This window comes from Cloeon dipterum, chromosome 1, assembly GCF_949628265.1.
Source record: "Cloeon dipterum chromosome 1, ieCloDipt1.1, whole genome shotgun sequence".
Lineage (NCBI taxonomy): Eukaryota > Metazoa > Arthropoda > Insecta > Ephemeroptera > Baetidae > Cloeon > Cloeon dipterum.
In genome coordinates this window covers 18,448,988-18,470,840 of record NC_088786.1, presented here as the reverse complement: position 1 = coordinate 18,470,840, position 21,853 = coordinate 18,448,988, and the positions used below count along the sequence as shown (strand labels likewise).

The 21,853-nt window shown below is 43.9% G+C and overlaps 1 protein-coding gene across 9 annotated transcripts in view; it reads left to right on the top strand.

Annotated features, from left to right (window-relative positions):
* The window catches only part of Rbp6 (RNA-binding protein 6), a 292,546-nt gene that overhangs the window by 160,065 nt on the left and 110,628 nt on the right, over nt 1–21,853 (top strand). For all 9 annotated transcript variants that reach the window (XR_010574926.1, XM_065485994.1, XM_065486006.1 and 6 more), the window contains exon 3: nt 20,004–20,085. Coding sequence is in view for 8 of the 9 variants with exons in the window: in XM_065485994.1 (XP_065342066.1) it covers nt 20,004–20,085 (82 nt within the window). In the remaining variant the exon portion in view is untranslated. The remainder of the gene's footprint in view (nt 1–20,003; nt 20,086–21,853) is intronic.

The window sequence follows — 21,853 nt, the reverse complement described above, 5'->3', positions numbered from 1 at the left end:
GAATTATGGAAATTTTGACAGCGTCGAGTTTTCGAATGTGATGGGTAGTATAAAAGCGAGCGGGCGGGTTGGTGGGCGAAAGTAATAATGATAATAACTCGATCCCGTGCTGATTATTATTCAATACCGCACGCACCCGAAACACCCAACAGACGTACATCGACGCTCGCTTTTCGAGCGCGTCGCCATTGCGCACAAACGCACACACACACACAGGCCATATCGTGTTTCGCACTCTGTTGTTGTGTGTCATCAGAATAATAATTATAATGGGATGTATGTGTTAATTTGCACCGCTGGAGGGATGATTTCATAAACATCAATACCGGCAGGAAAGCCCAGCTGCACCTTTCGATCCGTTTATTGCATTACCTCAAGCTCGACGGGCTTTGCTGGCCGTCGGGCGCCGATTACGGCGCTGATGATTATTATTACTACTAACACCAATAGCCACCACCGTGCATGAATTTAATCTAATTATTTATAGAAAAGCCAATTAAAAGTGGCTTACGAGCGGTTTTATTTATCATAATGAGAGGAGAGAGCGCGCGCACGTCCGCGATGAATAATGAATTGATTGAACGGTGCGCTGATGCAATTACCCTCCCTTTTTGCTCTGATCGTTGGGTGGTGGATTTTATTTTCGAGGGACTTTTGTTTATTTTCAATTAGGACCCACCACTGCTGACAAAGGGATTTTTTTGGATATAGATGGGCTGGGGGGTTGAATCGAATTTGATTTTCAAATATTTTACGCGCCTGTAAACTCATTAGACTTTTATTGGGGAAATCCATTCCAATGATTCGTTAATTCCATTTTGCCGTGCGTGTGCTGTCGAATTATATTGCTAATTCATCTCGAAGTGCTCGAGTCAACCACCAGCCAGACTCTCTTTGACGCCAGCACGCCGCAATTGATCCGCTCGTCCATTGAATTAAACCAACAACAATGCCGACCACGCCGAAGTGAAATTCATTTGATACAGTTCGCATCTGGTGGCGCCAATTACCAAAGTAAGCTGGGTCGGAGCGAAAAACAGCGTGACGAGAGATGTTTTTCAGCGTCGGACAAAGAGTGATAAAATATGCAACCGGCTTGTCAGACGTGTTTATCAAGTTGTATTCATGCGCCTGTCAAAACTGCGCGGCCGGTTTTATTCGTGCGTCTTGCGAGCTGCTGATGTTTGCATATTTCCCCTCGTATAATTCATGAATTATGTGCCCGAAGGACGGGAAAGAAGGAAGAAAGAGCAAGAGGCGCCGCGTCATGCCGGCGGAAAACGCAGTCGATCAGCGAAAACACCTCTCTCTCTCTCTCTCTCTCTCTTTCTCTCTCTCTCTCTCTCTCTCTCTCTCTCTCTCTCTCTCTCTCTCTCTCTCTCTCTCTCTCTCTCGCTCTGCTTCGATTCTCTCGCGCCGCCTTTGTCACTCAAACTGCGGATCCGGCGCCATTAAACGGCGAAAATCGGCCCGGGGCGAATTTTATTCTCTCCACGGCGTGGATATACTCGCGACAGCGCTGAATATTGCAGAGATATAAAAGCGGAAAAAGAAAGAAATGCCGCGCGCGCACAATCAGATTCAATTCACCTGACTCTGCTGGCAAATCTCCTTTCATCGCCACATAAATAAGCAACGAAGGGGTGAGTGATTCCTATTTATATTTTATCTTTTCAAAACCTTTGTTCACCGCATGTTATGATAAATTATGTGCCACGACTTCTAGGCACATATGTGTAAGAGAGAAAAAGGCGCTTCCTCCTCCAGCAGCATCCAAGTGATATGAAAAAGTTTGTTTTTTATCTGGCAGGCAGGAATTTTTTGTTTGTTTTATATTTCATACACATAAGTAGCTCTCTTTGTCTCTCACGCGCGCGTTTATATACGCGAGACGAGACCGCTTTTTGCGCTGCACATCCTACCAGCGGAATTCCCCTGCTTTTTCGGCTTTTTTGAGCCCACACACGCTCACGGTTTAATACAAAGAAAATATTGTTGTTGGAATTTTTCGGCAGCTTTGTTGCCTTTGAAGCGGCCGAGCGCGAATCAATTTTAATTAGTTTCAGTTTTTAGCTTAAAAGATCACGCACACGCCGATATTTTTAATAATTATCATAAAACAAAGCCACCGAATTTGCTGCTGTTAAATTCAAACAAGCTCGTTCACTCTCTCAAACACGCATTCTGCGAGCAAGCAGGCGATAAATTTGAGATGAAAACAGCGCAGTGGAGCGAGCACACACTCACTCCTCTCTCTCTCTCTCTCTCTCTCTCTCTCTCTCTCTCTCTCTCTCTCTCTCTCTCTCTCCCTCTCTTGTTCGCATTACTTCAGGAATTCATCTGTCCGGGTGCAAATTTATTTACGACTGCCGCGAGCTGGCGTTGTAATCCATTTCGCAATTACGCGGATGTCTCCTTAATTCTGCTTTAGGTGCCGCCGCCTCCTTTGTCATCGCTCTCATAACTTGACACTCGCGACGCGCGTTTGCATATAAACACATTCACACGCATTACTTCTTTATTTACGCGCGTGCTCTGCCGCGGGATGAGAAATTCGGCTACGTGAGGTGCCGGCGTAAAACGTACAACCGAGGCGATATTTTCATTCCGAGTGTCGTCTCTGCAAATGAGAAAGGAAACTGCTGGCTGGCCGCTTTTGTCCCGTGTTGGCGACGCTGATAAGAATAGTTGATCGCATTCTTTGCAAAGTCGGCCTGCAGAACACAGATTGCTTGCTCGCCTCCTCTGCGAAAGGTAGCAAAATGGAGTCGAGTAATTTATGCGCGTTTAACAATATAAGTTTCGCCCGAGCAGCGGATAATGTGCAACTTTTCTCCACTGCGCGCTTAAGCATGTTTTAATGCAGGAATTGTGAGAGCAAGTATGCAGAGGAAAATGTGGGTGCCATTACCCCCAAGCCGAAAGCAAAGCGACGAGTGGCGCAAAATGTGATTCAATTAGACGCTCTCTTGGGCTTCAAACGTCGGCGTGCTTTTGACGAATTGCGTCCACGGGTAAAATGCACGGGAAAACGTTATTGTAACTTTGGAATGTGTTTCATGTTGGAGTTTGCATTCAAGTTGATTTTTCGAACTATTATCCAGTTCATTTTTCTTTTTTCTCCGCTGAATTCGAAAGGCTTTTTTTAATTAAAATACTCGAATACATTTTAGAGATATCAAGAGTATTGTTCTGAACTTGCAATTTAACACAGTAAAATACACATGATTTTGCCACATAAATGCCATCAGTTAAATAGCCGCTTTTATATAAATGATAAATAATTGATTTCCATTAAACCGTTGAAAAATTACTGAATTTTTATACCGATAAACATGGCCTTTGTTATTTCCTTGAGATTTTTGAGGAAAATCCTGATTAATTTATTCTGTCGATTTTAATGGTTTTGAAGATTATGTCAGAATACCATAAGAGTAGCTAAAAATAAATAAGTATTACTGAATTCAGACAAACTTCAAACGGAATTACCTAGATATGTGAGAGGCAGCTCCACCAGATGCAATTGCCTGCTGGCTTAAAATAGCTTTTTGTTTTTGTCCTCTTCATTGAAGAATCTGTTGTAATATACATAGCAACAAGAACCCGCACTGATTTACCTGAAATCAACATCACGACTCGGAGACCAAGAAAACACTTGAGTTGATGCCAAACGATGCGGCAATAATAACTTAACGCACAGCATGGCAGCTAGAATTTCAATCAACCAGCACTTGTAGTCGCGGCCTCGTATTATTATTATTATATCCAGATAGAGCGGGAAGTAAATGCGACGCTCTCATTCCAGCCATTACATCTTAAGTGATTTGAAAATTAATACCCCCTTAGCAGTCAGTCATACCTCTTATACAAACTATTGCGCGAGGCGGGCGTGGTAATTGGTCCGAGTTACGCGTGAGTGTGCCATAATACTTGCGCGAGTTAGATCTCTCTTATCGGACGGGCGGGCGGGCGTTGCATTGCATGGCGAATCGTGCATGCTTTTTCTCGGCGCGCCGAGTAATTGCATTTAACGTGTCTTAGCGGGTGAGGCCACTCTCCCGCGAGGATAAATAGCTTCGTGAACTTTATTACACCATGATTACATTAGCCGAGGCATACACATACACGCGGAGAGGACTTAGCAGCTAATTTATAGTAACACCAAGTTTTGCACTGCACGCTTTAATATTATCAACGTCTCGCTCGCACCGCGCAGGCGGCCGGCACTATCGTATTATTAGCTTCTTGCACCTCCTGCATAAAACGACCCTATTTGTTTCGTCCTTTCAGCTCGTAAAATTACCGCTGGACACGGAAATAACGAGCAGTCCCGCGTCTCCAGGATGTGCTACAAATAACGTGGGCCATAGGACATAGGATCGATCCAGTGTGCGTCCGAGTGTCTCAGTTTCCAGCGTCGCGCGCACCACAGCACTTATGTCCGTGGTCGCTTGTTAAATAATTCGCCTACTCTATTTGTTTTACTGACGCCTGTCAGCGGGCCAAAGTTTCAGGTCTTCACAAGTTTAGCTGCTCCCTGGTGGGCCGAAAAACTAACTCGTGCCGTTCGTTTTTTCGGAACCACAGCCGTGTGCCAAGCCGGCACTGCACACCGACATGAATACATCTCTCTGGCCGCTTTCCAGTCATGCAGGTGTTATATTTGTGTTGCGCGCCGGCCAGTGTCAAAGGGGTCGGTGGGCTCGTACATATGTACCTTCGTGCCATAGTCGCCATAGTCGGTACGCACGAGCAGTCAAGTTGACAATTTTTTGTTTGTTTTAAAAATACACATATTAGCCACGCCGGCACGCGTTCCCTCATTGATGTTTAGCCATTATTCAACGTGCTCCACTGACGTCACCGCACTTTCTGATTATTTTTCTCTGAAATCCTTATGATATGTCCGTCCAATTTTACCACGGTTTTAGGACGGTTTAGGTGACTTCTGCGTCACCTAAACCTAAGTTTTGGAACTGCACAATAATTGACATATCGCTATTTAATCCCAGCTAATTATCCATAGTCCGTACTGATCGAACATCGAGTTGCTCAGTCTGGACGCAGAATATAAATCTTTCATTGAGTTTGCGTTTGCCAAACAGTTTGAGTCATCCATATTAAGCAATAGGAATGAAATTGTGACCATCAGAGAAATGTCCTTTTTATGAAGTATATATCTATTTGGACTTTGGACCAAGAATGCCCCCTTGACCAATGCCCAACTCATCTTATTTTTTTGGAGCTCACTATTCCTATCAAGTTCTCGCGCTCTAAATCTTGGCATCGCGATTACTAAAAAAAAATCCAGTCTAGAGGAGTCAACCACTCAATTTGGCGATAATGTGCGGAATTGAATGAATATGCTTTGGAAAAATTAAAAAAAAAATCTTACGCAACACTTACCTCCTTCCACCAAGTATATCCTGGGATTTTCTATTCAATCGCAATGCAAAATAAGGGTGATTTTTTTGCGTTGCAATATTGACAGTAGACTTGTTTACTTTTGTTTCGTTTATCCTCCGTTACTGTTTACTCTACTGCATTCAGCTATAAAAAAGTTGAGCAAGCTCAACGTTTGATGAATTGCTTCTTGCACTCCTTACAGATGTGTATATTTCTGACACTCTTTATACGGTGTGACTAGAAATGGACGGACGCTTATAGTTTACGCGGCTGAACGCGTCGAGAGCAGCAGCGGAAAAACAAAAGAAGTCTCGGTGCGCTAATTAATGGAGTGCAGAGTCATGAATCGCGCGCGCTTGTGTTTCTCAAAGGGCCGCTGCTGCACCTGCTGCTCTCGCGTCTTTCATAACATTTTTCCCTGCTCTCCACAGCCGCCGTAATTCACACTTTTATTTATAGAAAGCAAGTCCATCTCACATCACAGCCGCGCCGAGCAAGGACCTTTTGGCCTGCCTGCCAGCCGGCCAGCATTAAAATTAAAGCGGCTTGCAAAATCATTTAACTTACGTGGTGGCGCGCAGACGAGCCAGGCATTTATTCCGCCGGATAATTTATACATTCACGAGATGCTTTGTGCGAGGCTGAGCGGACCTATGTGTGTGTGTGTGTGTGTGTGTGTGTGTGTAATTGCATTGAATAAACGTCGAGCGAAACGCACTCACCTCGTTCTGTGAGACAGTTAATTGCGTTTCATCATTCCTGCCGGGCCGGGTCCCGGGATGCGAGCTTATGAATGGAGAACGCATAAATCACTCTATTCGCGTCGTTTGTTGGCCACGTCCTCGGTCTTGGAGAATATGTCCCCTCGGTGCAATTTGTTCTGCCGCGGGCCGCCGTGCGCAGCGCGATTCGAATTAAAAACCTGTGAGATGAATCAACGTGCACCCGCCGGAATTCGTTTCGCGAGGAATTGCAAATTGCAAATTCCAATTCGACATTGTTTATTTATTCCAACAGAATATACAGTTTGAAAGGGTTAAGTGTTTCGAACACTGGATCATTTCCTTGGAAAGCAAGCAGCCTTTGAAGCGGAGCTTTTGATTAATTATCCGCAACGGAGGGGCGCAGGCCTTAATTACAAAACCGTCCAAAAAAGCTGGTCTGCTTTGGGAAGGCAGTGAAAAAATGAGGCGAGCGTCCTGCTCACTTCGGCGCTTTTTTGGGGCGCACGCGGGCGCGCTTGTTTTCCCGTTCGTGGACAAAAACAAGACAAGCTGCCCGAGAGTGACTAATTTTGCAGAGTGGTGCCAATAAATAGGGCCGCGCGCGTGCGTGTACCTCGAGGCCCGGCGGCGTAATAACGTGTCTAATAGTGCTTGAAAAATGATAGATTAATCTTTTTATACGCGGCCCAGCCGGCGATCTTTGTGTGCGCCCCGCCAAATGAAAGATCGGAAAGGAATCGAGCCCTGCTGCCATTGGCTACCGCCTAATTCATGGATCGCTTGACGTCTATAAATTTGCCGCAGACTTTTCCTTTTGCCGCGCCAAATTGTACTTTTCCAGCGGAGCTTGCGTGCCGTCTGCTCGCTGCGCTAATGCCACCCGCCCGCGCTTTCATTCTGCTTTTCGAAAGCAGCCTTCTATCAAATCGCAATTATTATTGCCTCAATGCTGTGAGAGATTACTACACTAAAAAGGAACGCTGCTCGTCACGAGTTCTTATTATAACTTTATAAGGACGCGCCTTTTTGATAGTTTCCTTTTTTAAATAATATAAATTATATTGCGCTAAGAATTGTTTTTCATAAAAAGAATAGTGCGATATTTTGCATGCTAAAAATTTTTTTTGGGACTACGGCTTGAATTCTAAAGAGTTGAAAGTTTTTATGAGCTTCCAACAGTCACGGGACCATCAAATGAGCGCAAATCGGGATATTGTAAGCCGTTAAAGCATCTAAAATGCCAAAACTATGAAAAAATATCTAAATCAGCGCAAATTCGAGTTAAAGGAAAATTTTAGGCCTTCGTGGTATAATTTTTTAAATGCAAAAGTTACAGGAAGGAATTTTCAATCCATACTTTATTTAATATATTGATTTCAGCTCTCAAATTTGTAAAAAATTTGTAAAAACCTGTAAAATATCGTATAAAAAATACCCAGGATCTAGTTTAGATTCCTTCTCTGGCTTTTCATTAAAAGCGATGAAGATACTTCAACGGTGGAGCGCAACTATTAAACTGTAGGTATTAACTCTAGAGGAGCTACTCTGGTTTCACCTTTTCTCGCCGGCTGAGTTGCATGCTTCACAATTCGTGAGAGGGAAAATAGATTCGAAAGATAACATTGGTTCGTCAAAGATGTTTTTGCTCAGCCTTTTTTCATGAATATACAATCATGATGTCAGAAATCTAAATATATGGAGTGGTATAGTCAAAGAGTTTCTAGATGAGAATGAGGAAAATACAGAAAATACGGATCTCCCGTGCGTAGGCTGTGCAGTCGTCTCTTCCACGCCAATTGCGTTTGTTGGTGCTTCGCAGAGAACTCGTTTGTTTAATATTTCACCTGGAGCAAGCAGCGTGCAGTAATTATTATCAAACAAGCCTGCGTTCACAGCTCTTTCCGTAATTTACGTCCTTTACGGCCGCCCATATTGAGAAAGTGTCTGCCGCCGTGGAAATGCGCACCGAAACTTTTCGCCAAGGTGGAAATAACAGCCAGGGAATGCGCCTTTATTGCCGCGTGACATAATGGCAGCAGTATTTTACCCGGGCAAATGTCACAAAAGTTCTAATAATGATAGTTTTTAAAGGAAATAAATAAAAAATGTACCTGCACCTGCCGTTTTCCGCCCAAATATTTTCCCTCAACGACCGGTAGCAGCCGCAAAAACGAGGAAACCCTTTTATTTCATGCGAACGAACGGCTTCTTTTTTCGCTTTTTGTTTTATTCATATGCTGGGGGGAATTATTAGTGATTTATTAGCCAGTGTGCTAGCGGCTGAAGCGGCAGCGTCGGTCGAGAGCTATCAATAAAAAAATATACCGCACGCACTCCTTTATTATCGCTGGGGACCGGTTGTGAATTATGCAGCGGGGCGACCAGTGAAAAATTCCAAATTGCCAGCCAACCAATTTGGCCCTTTTCATTCGATGTTTCGCAAACGGGCACCGGGGTGACATTGATTAAAGGATTCCGTTGATTGATTTGCATCAGTTTTTCAGCAAATTCTGCTGCCTCAGCAACTCTTTTGTAACTGAAATTCGAACGCGCTTGCCGGCGAAAGAATAGGCTCAATCAGTGAGGACTGGGAAAGCTGAAATCATGCATGATCGATCACACAGAACTAGATTTTTTTCATGCGAAAAAATCAATTGCGTGAATATTGGTTTTCTTTTTTCCGTGGTATGTACACCTTTTTGTAAATAGAGGGCCCGAAAGGAGACTCGCCAATTAACTAGTTAGTTGGCATTCAGAGTCAAAGGTGAAATGACGCCCTGTGGACGCGGACCGGATTTAATGAATTTTCAAAACTCTATAGACGCCACTCCACGGACGTCAAGTCTGCTCCGCCACGGACAGACACCCACCAGGAACACAGACAAAAGCCAACGCTGATGATCAAAAATAATTTTGCCACCCGAGCGAACGTTGCATGGGAACTTCAGCCCGCTCATTTGGTCGAGAAATGGCTGGCTTACTGGTGACTCTCGTCATCAGATAGCTGGTGAAAAGTGGAGTTTAATTATTTTTAATTACAAACGCGCTCGTTTTTGTGAATGGAAGAGCTGTTGTGCGGTGCAGCATTGAATAGGGGCTATAAGATTACACAGCGCAGGCATTGTGCCGCAACAAAACGCGGCCGCCCGAGCATAATATCATTATAACACACCACTATTATCATACTCAGCATGCAAAAATTACACAAAGGTGCGCGCTGCTCGCTTTTCCGCTGTTCGCCCCGACAACGGCGGAGAAACAGACATCAAAAAGCGAAAATGCACTCTGTCTCAAACGCGATCGAGGGCGGCAGAGGACCTAATGGAATTTTTAATGTGATTGTCTGTTCGCTGTGGCTGCAGATTAAATAAATTGAAATGCCGGGGAAAAGGCAATATTATAATTTCGCTAGGCAAACGCCGAAGAAATTCCATGCCCAAGAATAAATAAAAGTGCAGCGCGCGCTCGTTTGGTCTCTCTTCCTTATTTTCTATCTCTTCGCTCGCTCACTCGCTCGTCGTCTGGAAAAGAGAAAAGGCGGAGAGCAGAATAAGAGGGAATACGAAAGAGCAAACATCATTTCTGGCGATGCTGCTCCGCAACACAAAAATACACAATGCGCGCATTTCTCCGGCCTGGGAAGGACTTACACACAAAGAGAGAGAGAGAGAGAGAGAGAGAGAGAGAGAGAGAGAGAGCGCGCAGGGCATTGCAATCTGTTTCCTCGTTTTGAATTTAAAATTAGTGACGCGCTGCCTCTGCTCGTGCTGCTGGTGCCGCTCTTCTTTTTATCAGAGAACAAGAAAATGTTTACACAAGAATGAGCATAAATTTATTTAAGAGAGCAGCGAAACTCATCAGCTGCTGCGATACCACCATTCGCTCCCGCCGTTCTCTCCATCCAATTACATTTCCTTTAGCGTCCTTATGAAGTAATAAGCGGCACAAAGAGCGTCGGCTTTCTTCGAGAAATTAATTTTCAACTAAGCACAGGCCACCATACGAAAAGATTCGTGTTTGCTGATTTCAATTCTGCTCTCTCTTCATTCTTTGATTCAATCAAAGCGTTCACTCACTTCTTGCCCTCGGCTTTTTTCTGTTAAATTAAATTATTTTATACTTTTCAAACCGACATCGTGGCAATGACGGGTTTGGCCACTCTCAAGACGATGGCGCCTCTGTGTCGACTTTCTGAGAAGGCCCTTCATCAGAGGCCCTGGAAAAGGTGCACCAACAAAATGTTTAGAGTGTGAATTCGAATGGAGCGGAAACAGAAACTGCCGGCTAAAATATAAATCGTCAGCAGGTAGATACAATGAATGGGCTACGCTTTTTGCTCCGTACACGGCGGTCTTTGTGTCCCTGAAAGCTGAGAAAAAACGTGTCGGGTCCTGCGAAAGGACCTTTTTGGTGCGTCCATTAGCTGGCTAGCCATTTGGTGCGGCATTTGTTAAGTTGAAAAGGCCACTCAAAGGTCACTCGACAAGCCAAACAAGTAGACCAAAAATATTTGGCCGCGCCTCTGATCAACCCCATCACGTCCTTATTGTACAGCAATATCGCCCAGACCCGCGTCCGAGGTATTTGCTTTCAGTAAACAAACATTAATGTCAACACGGTGTTTGTCCAAAGCAAAAAATATGAGGGGAACGTGTGCACTCTCCGCACCAAATGCTGTTTTGCCCGTCGCAGCAGCCGAAAACTTTTTTCCTCCTCCCAATGACAGATGGAAAAAACGTCGCGTTGCATCAATTTTTCAATCTTTTTGAAAGTTGAAACTCCTTGTGGCGGAGTTTCTCTCTCTCTCTCTCTCTCTCTCTCTCTCTCTCTCTCTCTCTCTCTCTCTCTCTCTCGCTGCCTGCTGACGAAAATATCTTGATCCATAAATTCTGAGAATTTCCATACACGGTCGATCAGCGTTTTCTTTTCAATAAAGTACAGCGGGAAGTTGATGGATAGGGGGATTTCCTCAGTAGAAAAATTATAGTTTTCCCTCCTTCAGAATTATTGACTGAAAGAGCATGAAGCTCTCCGTCCTTTTAATTCGAATAATGATGTCTGATCCGCTTTTATCTCTCTGTCTCCTGCGGGAAAAATTTCTTCTCAAATTTCTTTTCCCTTCATTTGCAAAAGCGAACGAGAGCGTTCCTCGTCACGATGGCCTAATTCAGAAAGACAGACGGCGCGGAAAATTCATCAGCGCGTTATGCATTACCATCGCGCGAGCACAAATCTTGCTCTCGAGGCGCATTTTCCGCCCCTTTGTATGCCGGAATGCAGCTCGCAGTGAGTGCCTGTGTCGACACCACCACTGAACTGAGCTAAATTACAATGATCCTCGGTGAAAACTAGGTTTTGCGCCTGCCTCGCTCGCATATTATCAAAACGCATACGAGTTTCGGTGGCTGCGCTGTGTATATCTCGAGCGATTTAATGCGTTGAGTGTGTGTGTTGTCAACTCATTGTTTGCCCAACAATAAATTAAGCCTGTTAAGACGACAACGGCAACAGCGAAGACCGTGCATGTGTGCAGGCGGGCTTCATAATTCCAGCAGCACGATCCGACCTCCACGAAACGCAATTTCAGCGTGTGCACATGTATTTATGGCCGAGGCGCGCACACACACACACACACACACACGCACCCAAGTGAGATTCTCGTTACCGAGCCGGGTAATGAGCGTAACGCACGCTTCTGAGCAAACCGCGGAGGGTTACGCCGGTGTCAATATATGCAAAATTTAAGCTGATTTGAATCGCCAAGAGAGTGAACACAAACCTCTCCTTGAATATTAAAAGGGATATATCGCGTGTATAAGACATTATGGTATTAATGAAGGGTTCAATTATTCATGGTTTTTGTAGCAATTTTTGGTTGGTAGCACCGGCAAAATGAAAGGAAAATTTATGAAGTGATGGATAATTTAATTTTAAAAAAATGTCTAGAATTTATATTTTGAAATTTCCTTTGGGTCGGATTTGGTGAGACAGCCGAATCACTCGTTCGACAATTCGACACGGTGTGCCCAAAATCGACAGAAACGTAAAACTTTGGTGGTTTTTAATCTGAACCTAGAAAAAAGTGCCACTAGAACGCCGGCGACCAATCCGTACTCTGATTGGCTTTTCGCTTGCGCTGGCTGTCGATGTGTCGCTGCAGTCTCGATTTGGAATCTTGCCCGCTGGAAACTGATTAGCCACCACTACTTCAATAAGCCAATCAGGGAATCACTCCCTTCTCTGACTGGTCGTCATCCTACTTTGTGCCTTTTATAGGTTGGTCCGGACCAAAAAGCGCTATAATATGGGTTTTTACATTTCCGCTAATTTTCGGCACGTTGCGTCGCATTGTTGACCTAGAGATTCAGCTTCTCCACCTCATTTGACCATTAGGAATCGATTGGCACTGAAAATATGAAATTACAGATCTACTTCATATAAATCCAGGACGACACTTTAGAGCAGCATTCAAGTTCTAACTGTCAGTGAGTGTTCTCCCGATGGATCACTAATGATGGAACAAGTTAAAAGTCACATGCTCTGTTCAATGAGTGAACTAATGAAAGTTTCCTCTCGCTCATATTAATTTATTCTTGCACGTGCATTTTAAATACAAATAAAATTAAGCTCCATAATGGCTTCCAGGAACGACGGAGCTAGGGGCGATCGCTGGCTCTTGCCCTGACACTATACAGCCGCATTAATAATGCATGTGCGCTGTTCACTTATTTGCCGATGTGCTCGAACGATAATGACGATCGCGCGGAGATAATGAATGCACTCGGCTGGCTCTCTCTGTCGCGCGGCCCTCGAATAAATTATCACTGCGCAAACTTCAGCGGACGATCCATCGATTCGGGCTGATGATTGTGTTGTGACAACAGCTGCCGTTTTACTTTGCGCCCACGCCGCTTTTAATTGTGACAAGTGTCTGGCAGTCCGTTTTCGCATAATTGATGCATTCGGTGGTGTGTGAGTGTGTGCGTGCGTGCGCTTGACAGGTTGGTAAACACTTTTTGCAACGCTAACGTGATACGGATCGAACAAGCGAATAAAACTATAAACAAGGAAAATCCGTTCTTTGTTCCAAACAGGCTCATTCATTTCGATCGCGGTCACGAATTCCAGCGCAAAAATGTTGTGTGTGTTGCGTCAAGCCCGAAGCAGAGGATTTTGTAAACAGAGAGTGTGTGTATTATATCCATTCGTTTAATCACATTACGCCCTTGTCACGCTCTATAAAAGGAAAGCCCACACATGTTACTGTAATCAACAATTAATTATCTTTTGATGTCAGCAAAAAACCTAATTACACAGTAAAACTGAACGTGCGCCGTGTCAGATATGTACATATTAAAAAGCGCGCACGACTCAAAAGGTGAAGCCGTGCAGCAAAAAGCCGCAAGTGAGCAGCAGCATGCCGCCGCGCTCGCGCGTTTCAAACAAAAAGCTGCGCGCATCAGATTTATCTTCGCCACTGAGCTTGTCGTCAGTGAATAATTAATTAATTTTAATCTCACTTATTATCAGTGCTAATTTACTTTGCAACCTCGCGGAGCATACACACACTCACACACGTGCAGTGCAGTTGGTCTTCGAAGTTGCCGCAAATGCACATCGCACAAGTGCTCTAAAGGGCCGCATGAATTAATGCAATTGCTGATATTATTGTCCCGTGCAAATCATAATTAATCAAATGGGCTGCACTTGCTGAGTGACGACACATGTCTGTTGGAGAGCACCTGCAGCGTGTGTGTAATTGCAATTGCATGAGCATAATCTCGTGACTTGAGTTTGGGGGAGCATCACGCTGCCTACGACACACCACGCATTTCAAAACACGAATGTGGCCCGCTGCGAGACCGGAAGCCAGCTTTGAAAACGTTTTGACCGCCTGTGATTTACGTTAATGGAGATACGACGAGGGAATAGAGTTTCTAGCTTCCGTTTTAGTCATTCAAAGGCAATTACATCGTTTCCAAATGTAAATTACATCAAATAAACGAAGAAATGTTATTTTTTTCTATTTTAAAGGTTAGCGCCATTTGAGTCGCGGTCACATTAAAGTGTGTCATAATGTTATTTTATTGCAGCAGAGCGTGTTTTCCTGATAACCTGGCCATTTAATGATATTTGAAATAAAAATTAAACTACCTCCTTGCGTGCCCACACCGCAACGTACGTTGATAATTGGCTGAATATTTTACAATGCAAATCTATTCTACATTGAAAAGAGGCGAGGGAGATTTTAGATAGCTGCCAATTTTATTTTTCTCAATGACCCGTATCCAAAGTTTGGAAGCGCCAAATTTTGCTGCTTCTATCGGCCTGTCCAGAAAGCAGGTTTTTTGGTGTTAATTGCTGTTTTTCGACAGTCATTCCTCGCTGCCGTTAGAGGCGCTAATGTCGCAACTCATTGTACTTTTTGACTTTGTAAAAAGGGTAAAAAGTGCGTTTGTTAAGAGTGTGGCAAGCTGCACTCACTCAGAAATAGTGCTTCAAGCTAGAGATGAGATAAATGCTGCGGATGCTTAAAGATTTGTGTGAATAGGAAAAAGCTTTTAGCGCAGAATTAAAAGCAAAATCCATTTCTGTCGCAGCACTCGAACAGATGCGTGCAATAAAAAACGCGGTGAATGCGGAAGGCATACACAAACAGCACGCCAGGGAGGAAAAAAGTGGTGCGGACACTTGAGGTGTACTGCAATTACGCTGCAAAGTGCGCACAATTTTCGCAACGACGGCGTGAGGCAAGAGGCTAAAAGCCTCTCATTAACCCGGCAAAACTGCTTTTTATTAATCTGGCTGCACTTGGGCCGGCGTGCGCGCACAAATTCATCCATTTAATAAATGCCTGCACATTACACGAGATTTAATTGTTCCCATGGAGCCTGTATGGTCGGTGTGCTCGGCTACCGAATAGCTGCTTGGCTGTGCTCTTGCCCTGCCCGCCGTTAGCAGCACACGGCCGAGTTGCAGTTCTTACGGCGCCGCAACAACCTTCATTACTTGCTCGCTAGCTGGCCCATCTAGCACCGCATATATGGAATATTCCGCCAAGCTGCACTAAATCCCCGGCTAACCGTTCCGACGCCACCGCACTTAATGCCGTTTCAAAATGAAAACCGGCCGCTTTACGTTTCTAACGTCAAAATTCCACGACGAGAACGGTCTCATTTGCAATTAAAATACGCGCTCGACGTCAAGGTTTGTCACTGTCTGCTGAAATATTCACCCTTTGAAGTGCTTCCTGCTTCAGCCAGTCCAATCACGGAACGATGAAATTAATAGTGTCCCTAAAATGAAATTTATTCATAGAACAATCTGTCTCTCTGCGAGATTCATACGAACCCTTCTACGATAGCGTGCGTTTACCCAAGTCAAAATCGATCGCAGATCACTTTGTCTGTAAACTCAGACAGCTGCAGCAGCATCTTTCCGCTCGGCCAAATTTATGTCTCCAAATGGATTGATAGCATCTTGCTCTCCAACTTTTCCAGGCCAAACCCCCGTGATCTATAGCACCAATTTCGAATTTATCATTTGAAACTCGGCCGATGCAATCTGCGTCGGCCCCTGTTTCGAAATACGCACTTAACTGCCGTGAAAACAACCGCTTGTGCTTTGTGATTCCGAAAGCAAAGAGAAAGAGACATGTGAGGGTCTCGTGTGCGGTGCATCGTCCCCCGAGAGAAGGAGCAAAAGTCCCCCTCGTCGCCACTGCCGCGTCATTTGTAAATGAAAAACCTGCAGGTGCCGGCTCGACATGCATTATGCAAAACTTTTTTGAATTACGACCTCGCCACCGTGCTCCTGGGTAATTTTTCCTCGGCGGACCACTTGTGTCTCCTGCGCTGGCCCAGAAGCATTGTTTTTAGTGCACACTGCATTAGCGTTGCACGAAATGGCAGACTTTGGACTCGTGGAAGCAGCTTGGATGTGCACTAAACGACGACTGGAAAATGTAGTCGACTAAGTGGATTCAACGAAGGGTAAAACTTGGTTGATGTAGGCAGGGCCAGAAAATAATATTTTAATTGCTTCTTACCTCTTGCAGTCTCTCTAGTATTCTTTTACTGCTTATTTTATATACTCTACACTTCAAGTGTACATATTTTTTAACCTAGATACCTTAAAACAGGCTTACACTATTATTGTCGCATTTTAAAATGATACGAACACAATGTTGTAAAATTCAGTATTTGTTGATTCGGTTTATTCTTAATTTAATCATTTATGATAATTCTTATTAAAAAAAACCATCAAATAATGTATACAGCAATTCACTTAATAATAGTCTTATTATATATTGAATTCTCCAAATCCCCTCTAATTTCCCTTTGATTTATTAAAATTTAATTCTTGTTTGGTATTTAAATATTTCAATAATTAATCATATGTTTAACTCAACTCAAAAGGGGAAAATTTGAATAGACTCCAATAAACCCTAATTCCCGATCGATACGCACTGTTTACCGTGGAAAGTAAGTCACCGCGCATTGATTGCGGTGCTTTTTAGTCCTGGCAAGCGCGCGTGAGCGATTTTCCTGTTTGTGGTCTTCATAATGGGAGTCGTGAAAAAGCAGCAATTTGTCTCTATTGTGTGAGCGTCGGGGCCGATAGAAAAATGGCTGCGGATTTTCACCCCGGAATGTAATGAGCCATTGATTGTTTTCTCGGGCCGGGGCGGCTTGTGAGCATTCCGCTCTCAGCTCTGTCGTTCTCTCTAATTTTAATTCGTATCGAGTACGTTTGGCTGCGGACATGACCTCAGCGTGCACTTGATTCTGTCTGCGGTTGCAGTTTGACCTCTGGGTGGTGCCGCGTGGCTACGCGATGATAGCATCACCGACAGGGGCGGAACCTCCTGGGGGCACTCGAGCCCGCCCGGGACCCACTGTGTGTGTGTGTGTGTGTATATATATGTGTGCGTCCGCAAGCCGCCGAGCACGTTCCCAGCATTATTATATGAATATGCGCGCCGCAAATGGAATTAAGCTGCAAATTGCTTTTGAGAGTTGTTGTCGGCCGCGTCATCATTTTTTGATGCCGACCCTCTGCCCGTTTGCTGGACTGGCGTTTTTCGGGCTACTTTTTTATTTTGACCCGAGTAGTGCAGCTGGATTTTTGATGACTTTTTTCCCGCCAGTCGGACGAGTTTTGTTAAAAAGGAAAGTTTTTGTTTACAACTTTTAGCACCATTTTATTTCAAAACAGGCAAAACAGCAAATGTTTGTAAATATCAACGCTTGTTTACGTTTTTCGTGTCCAACAGGAAAACCGGAGTTTTTAAACTTTTTTATTTTATTTTGTAAAATGAAGACCTTTTGTTGCAATATATAATCAAACGGATGAATTGGTTCGATTAAGATTTTAATATTTCGGATTAATGCCATTTTGAAAATATAAAAAATTTGTATATTTACATTAATTTTAATTTATTATAAATGGCGAATCAACATCAAAAGGAAGGCTAAGAAACGAAAAATGCAAAAGAAAAACTAATATATATCTTACACTGTATAGCAGCTGTTTCGATTCCAAGGGACTCATAAGCAGTGCTTTACCCCTAAACAAAATTCATGGAGCCGCAGAGAACTTTGAATCAGGGATCGTTGCACTCATCTCGAGAGAAAACGAGTTTTGATAACCGCCGCCCAACTCGCATCTCCCTGTGACAAATATTTTTTTCCTCTTGCAACAATTCAACATGGCCATACACTCCATCCTCTTTTGAGCTATTTTCAAATAGTGAAAAACTGCTTCTAATATCACGAAAAACTCTAGAAGGGAAAATAGAAATTTCGTATGCCTTCTTGGAAGTTTCTAACTGCTGCCCAATCAAGAGTATTTGAATGGCAAAAGTGCCATATAATTTCTCACATTGAGAAGTAAACTTTTAAACTAAAAAAGGCAAAAATAGGAAAATCAAATTGATTTTTAATAGTCAATCCGTGAATGTTAAAATAATTAAATATGATAATAAAGCGATTTTTTTCTATGCAATAGCTATTTCTTTTACATGCCCACAATCCACTCTTAAATTACTTTCATGGTATGGAAGACGTCGAATCAATTTCCAATTTGACCACATCCAGCACCAGCAACGATTGGCACTTTATATTTTTTTCAAGTATTCAGTACTCCGCTCGAGTACGAATATATATGTAACTCTCGCTTGAATTTCTCCCCAAGGCTGCACGCTATAGCTAGCTCGTGAAAATTGAAGCTGCAAACTTTATTGTTATTGCTGCTACACTTAAGCGATTTGTAAACTGGCTCTGGCGTGTGTGTGTGTGTGTGTGTGTGTGTGTGTGTGTGTGTGTGTGTGTGTGTGTGTGTGTGTGTGTGTGTGTGTGTGTGTGTGTGTGTGTGAGTGCATGAATAAAAAATGCATGTACATAGATATTCTATTTCTGCGCCGAGCCCACGCGCGCAAATCTTGCTAGAGAAAAATAGAAACGAAATTTTATTCCGAGAGAGGAGTCGGTCTTACTTTGCATTTTTGCCGGCGAAACACACACACCGCATGTTTCTGCCTGCGAAGCAGCCCTATTCTGATATTGTTCCTTCTCTCTCTCTCTCTCTCTTTCTCTCTTGCTGCGCCGGCCGTATAGGTGGAGAGTTGCCGGTTCTTTCTTGCCTCTCTCATGTTGTAGTATAAGCACAGACAAAAACATTCACCCTGCAGGGAGCCATATAAAAGCCGAGGGGAAATGTCAGAGAGTTGTGCTCGGCGCCTCGCAACACATAATAAAATATTACACCGCCTCCGCGCTCATATTTATGAATTTATCAACTCTTTTTCGAATGCAGTCGAAACCGCCGCCGAGCGAGCGCGTTTTTCGTCTTTCTGTGTATGTGGTCGCGCAAAAACTTGGCCGCAGCAGCGAAAGCAGCCGGATATAATTCCTGGCTCATTCATTATTTATGGAGCCGTGCAGTATTATGCGCGGCATAAAAGTGCTCCTCCAACTTCTCCTTTTCTACCTTTGCCGCACTAGATGCTGCCGGTCAAAACTCGACCTTCTTTCATGCGTGCCTGCAAATGATATCGCACGTCTCATTCCGCATTCAAATAAACCACCTGCATTTGCTCGAAGTCCGCCCTCAGCATCCAGGCGAGGCCCCAAGTGCCCCTGCATCTCCTTTGTGAAATCTGTGTTTTCTACTCACGATCGCACAATCCATTGTTTGAGTGATCGCAAAGAGGAAGAAAAAACAACTGAACTGGGAAAAATGGTTTTTGAATTGAAACTTCATAATAAAATAGAAAATCAATGTATTAAATAAATTTTGTGTACATTTTTAAACAGAAACAGTCCATTTTTCCCACTTAGTATCGGGTGTTTTTTTTCAAATTTTTTTCTCAAATTAAATTTTTGATAGTTTATCATTAATAACTGACCTAATTTAGCTTTAACTGATGTTTTCAATCGAATGAATTAATTTGAATTTGACATTAGGTATGTAGCGGTTATCTGTTATCGGCGAATGGGTGAATAATTCAAGTATTTAGAGCAAATGAAGTGCAAGCTCATAAGATTATAAAAGAGTTTAGAATAAAGTTATATTGTTTCATAAATATCTTGTGTTAAAATTATAATATCAGAGTTGAAATAAAATTTGTTTTACATTTTTAATATAAAAATTGGTTATATTTTAAAACATATAAAATTAAAAGTATTTGAACTTTGTGTATACTTGAATCATAACTGACAATCGTAACCTAACTAATTAACAGTTTTTTTTAAAACATTTTATCATTTGTATTTGTCTCTTTTTGATGTGTAATATTCCTCTCATAATATATATGTATTACGTGAAGAGCTATTTGAACTAAAACTAAAACAAATTTTTCTGTGATTTCAGAGAGCCTGCGAGAGTACTTCAGCAAATACGGCGAAATCACCGAAGTGATGGTTATGAAAGACCCCACGACGCGCCGCTCTAGGTATGTACTCATAGATATATCCTCGCTTTGCTGGCATTTTAAAATCACTCTGAAGAGCAAACAAGACACAATGAATTGGGTTCAGGTCATCACGGCATGGGATGCATGTAAGCATGCCGGTTGCACACTGAAGAGACGCAGAGAGCGAGGTTCGGCGGGCAAAAATTGATTGTGAATTAATGCTGGGCGTGCGCCTGCTTTTTTGCCTCCTCTCCAGCCAACGGCCCTCAGAATATGCAGATTCATTCGTGCTCAATGATCTGATTTATCTGCAGCGCGGCGTTATTCGAAAAGAGCCAGCCAGCGATGCAAACTCACGCTGCCGGCGCAGTCTGTGTGTGTGCATTTTATTTTCCAATCGATTCTTCCTGCCCGGAACACACCTTTCCCATATTAAAATTTTGTCGTCTCGATAAGGGCAGAGCTATTTTTATGTCATTCCCATGGAAATGAGACCATAAATTTTCAATTTATTCCCACCCAACGAACACAGAGCTCCGGATAGGAAATTCTTAGTTTTGATAAAAATTCATGGCATGTTTGTGAAGCGCTGGATTAATTTGAGACTCCAAAATTTTCATTCTGGCATCGGAGGGCAGCAGTGCGGGAAAAATGAGATCGGAGAAGAGACGACGCGCGCGCCCAGCCCCATAAATAGCTTTGTTCCGACGGAAATCCAGCAGAGCTCGAATTCCCAGGTAGTGCTGGTGAAAAACAGCCCCGCCGAGAGTGCGAGAGGCAGGCTGAAAAACCGAGTCCCTTTCCCCAAATCGCGCGTGCCGCCGGCTGCGGCATGAAATTTTAAAATCTCGCCCGGCCAATTAGAATTACTGCTCTCGGTGCTGTGCACGCGGCCGCTGTGGTGTGGTCAGGAGTCGACGAATAATGGCTTAATTCATCTTGCTTATGCGGCACCGCCCCACCAAGACATGCAGAACTGTTTCCTCCTCGGGCGCTTTTTCTCCTGGCCGCGCGGCTGGCTCATCATTTATGCAGAACACATTTCCTCGTACCATTCATTTCTTACTCGGAGCCGTCGCCGGCAACAAGCAAGCAACCGCATCTTTCTCTTTCTCTCGCCCCCTTTTCAACTAGCACTATAGACAGCGGCACGCACTTTCTAAACTTCATTTCGTTCTTACAACTTTTATGATTGTTTTTGTCACACGCGCAATAAATCACGCGGCTCCATCGGGCCGGTATCAGTTGTGAAAAATGCGCCCAATATATCATGCACGCCGGCAGCCCTGTTTGCCTTGCCTGCGGGGTGAGAAAAAAAATAGCGGCCCTGTTTGTCGACGGCGGCGGCAGGGCGGCTGGGCGGGGTGCAAATCGGATGCGGAGCTAGCGGAGCTCTCTGGAAGCCAGCTCCCGTCCGCACACCCACCAGCCCGCCCAGGTGCCGAAGAATCGGCAGATATGCAACCGGAAACGCACGGCTGACTGGCGCGTGGCATCGTGCCCCTGCCTGCTCTCTCGTTTGCTCGCTCACTCGCTCGGAGCAGCGCTCTCGAAACGAAAACCAAACATGGTTAAATATTCAAGTCAGACAAACATCTATTCTTTCTGCTTTCCGTACCAACTTTTCCATTCCTTCTTTACCTCCGATATCTAGATGCAGTTAGATGCCAGATTTCTCAAAGCCCGATCCAATTTATCTACAAACAGTCAATCTACATTCCTCCGACTAGAATATCAGAGCTCGCTCTTTCTTCCTCCCGCCGTGTCTCCCTTCCATCCGTCGCTGCCGCCGCCGCGAGTTGAAAAG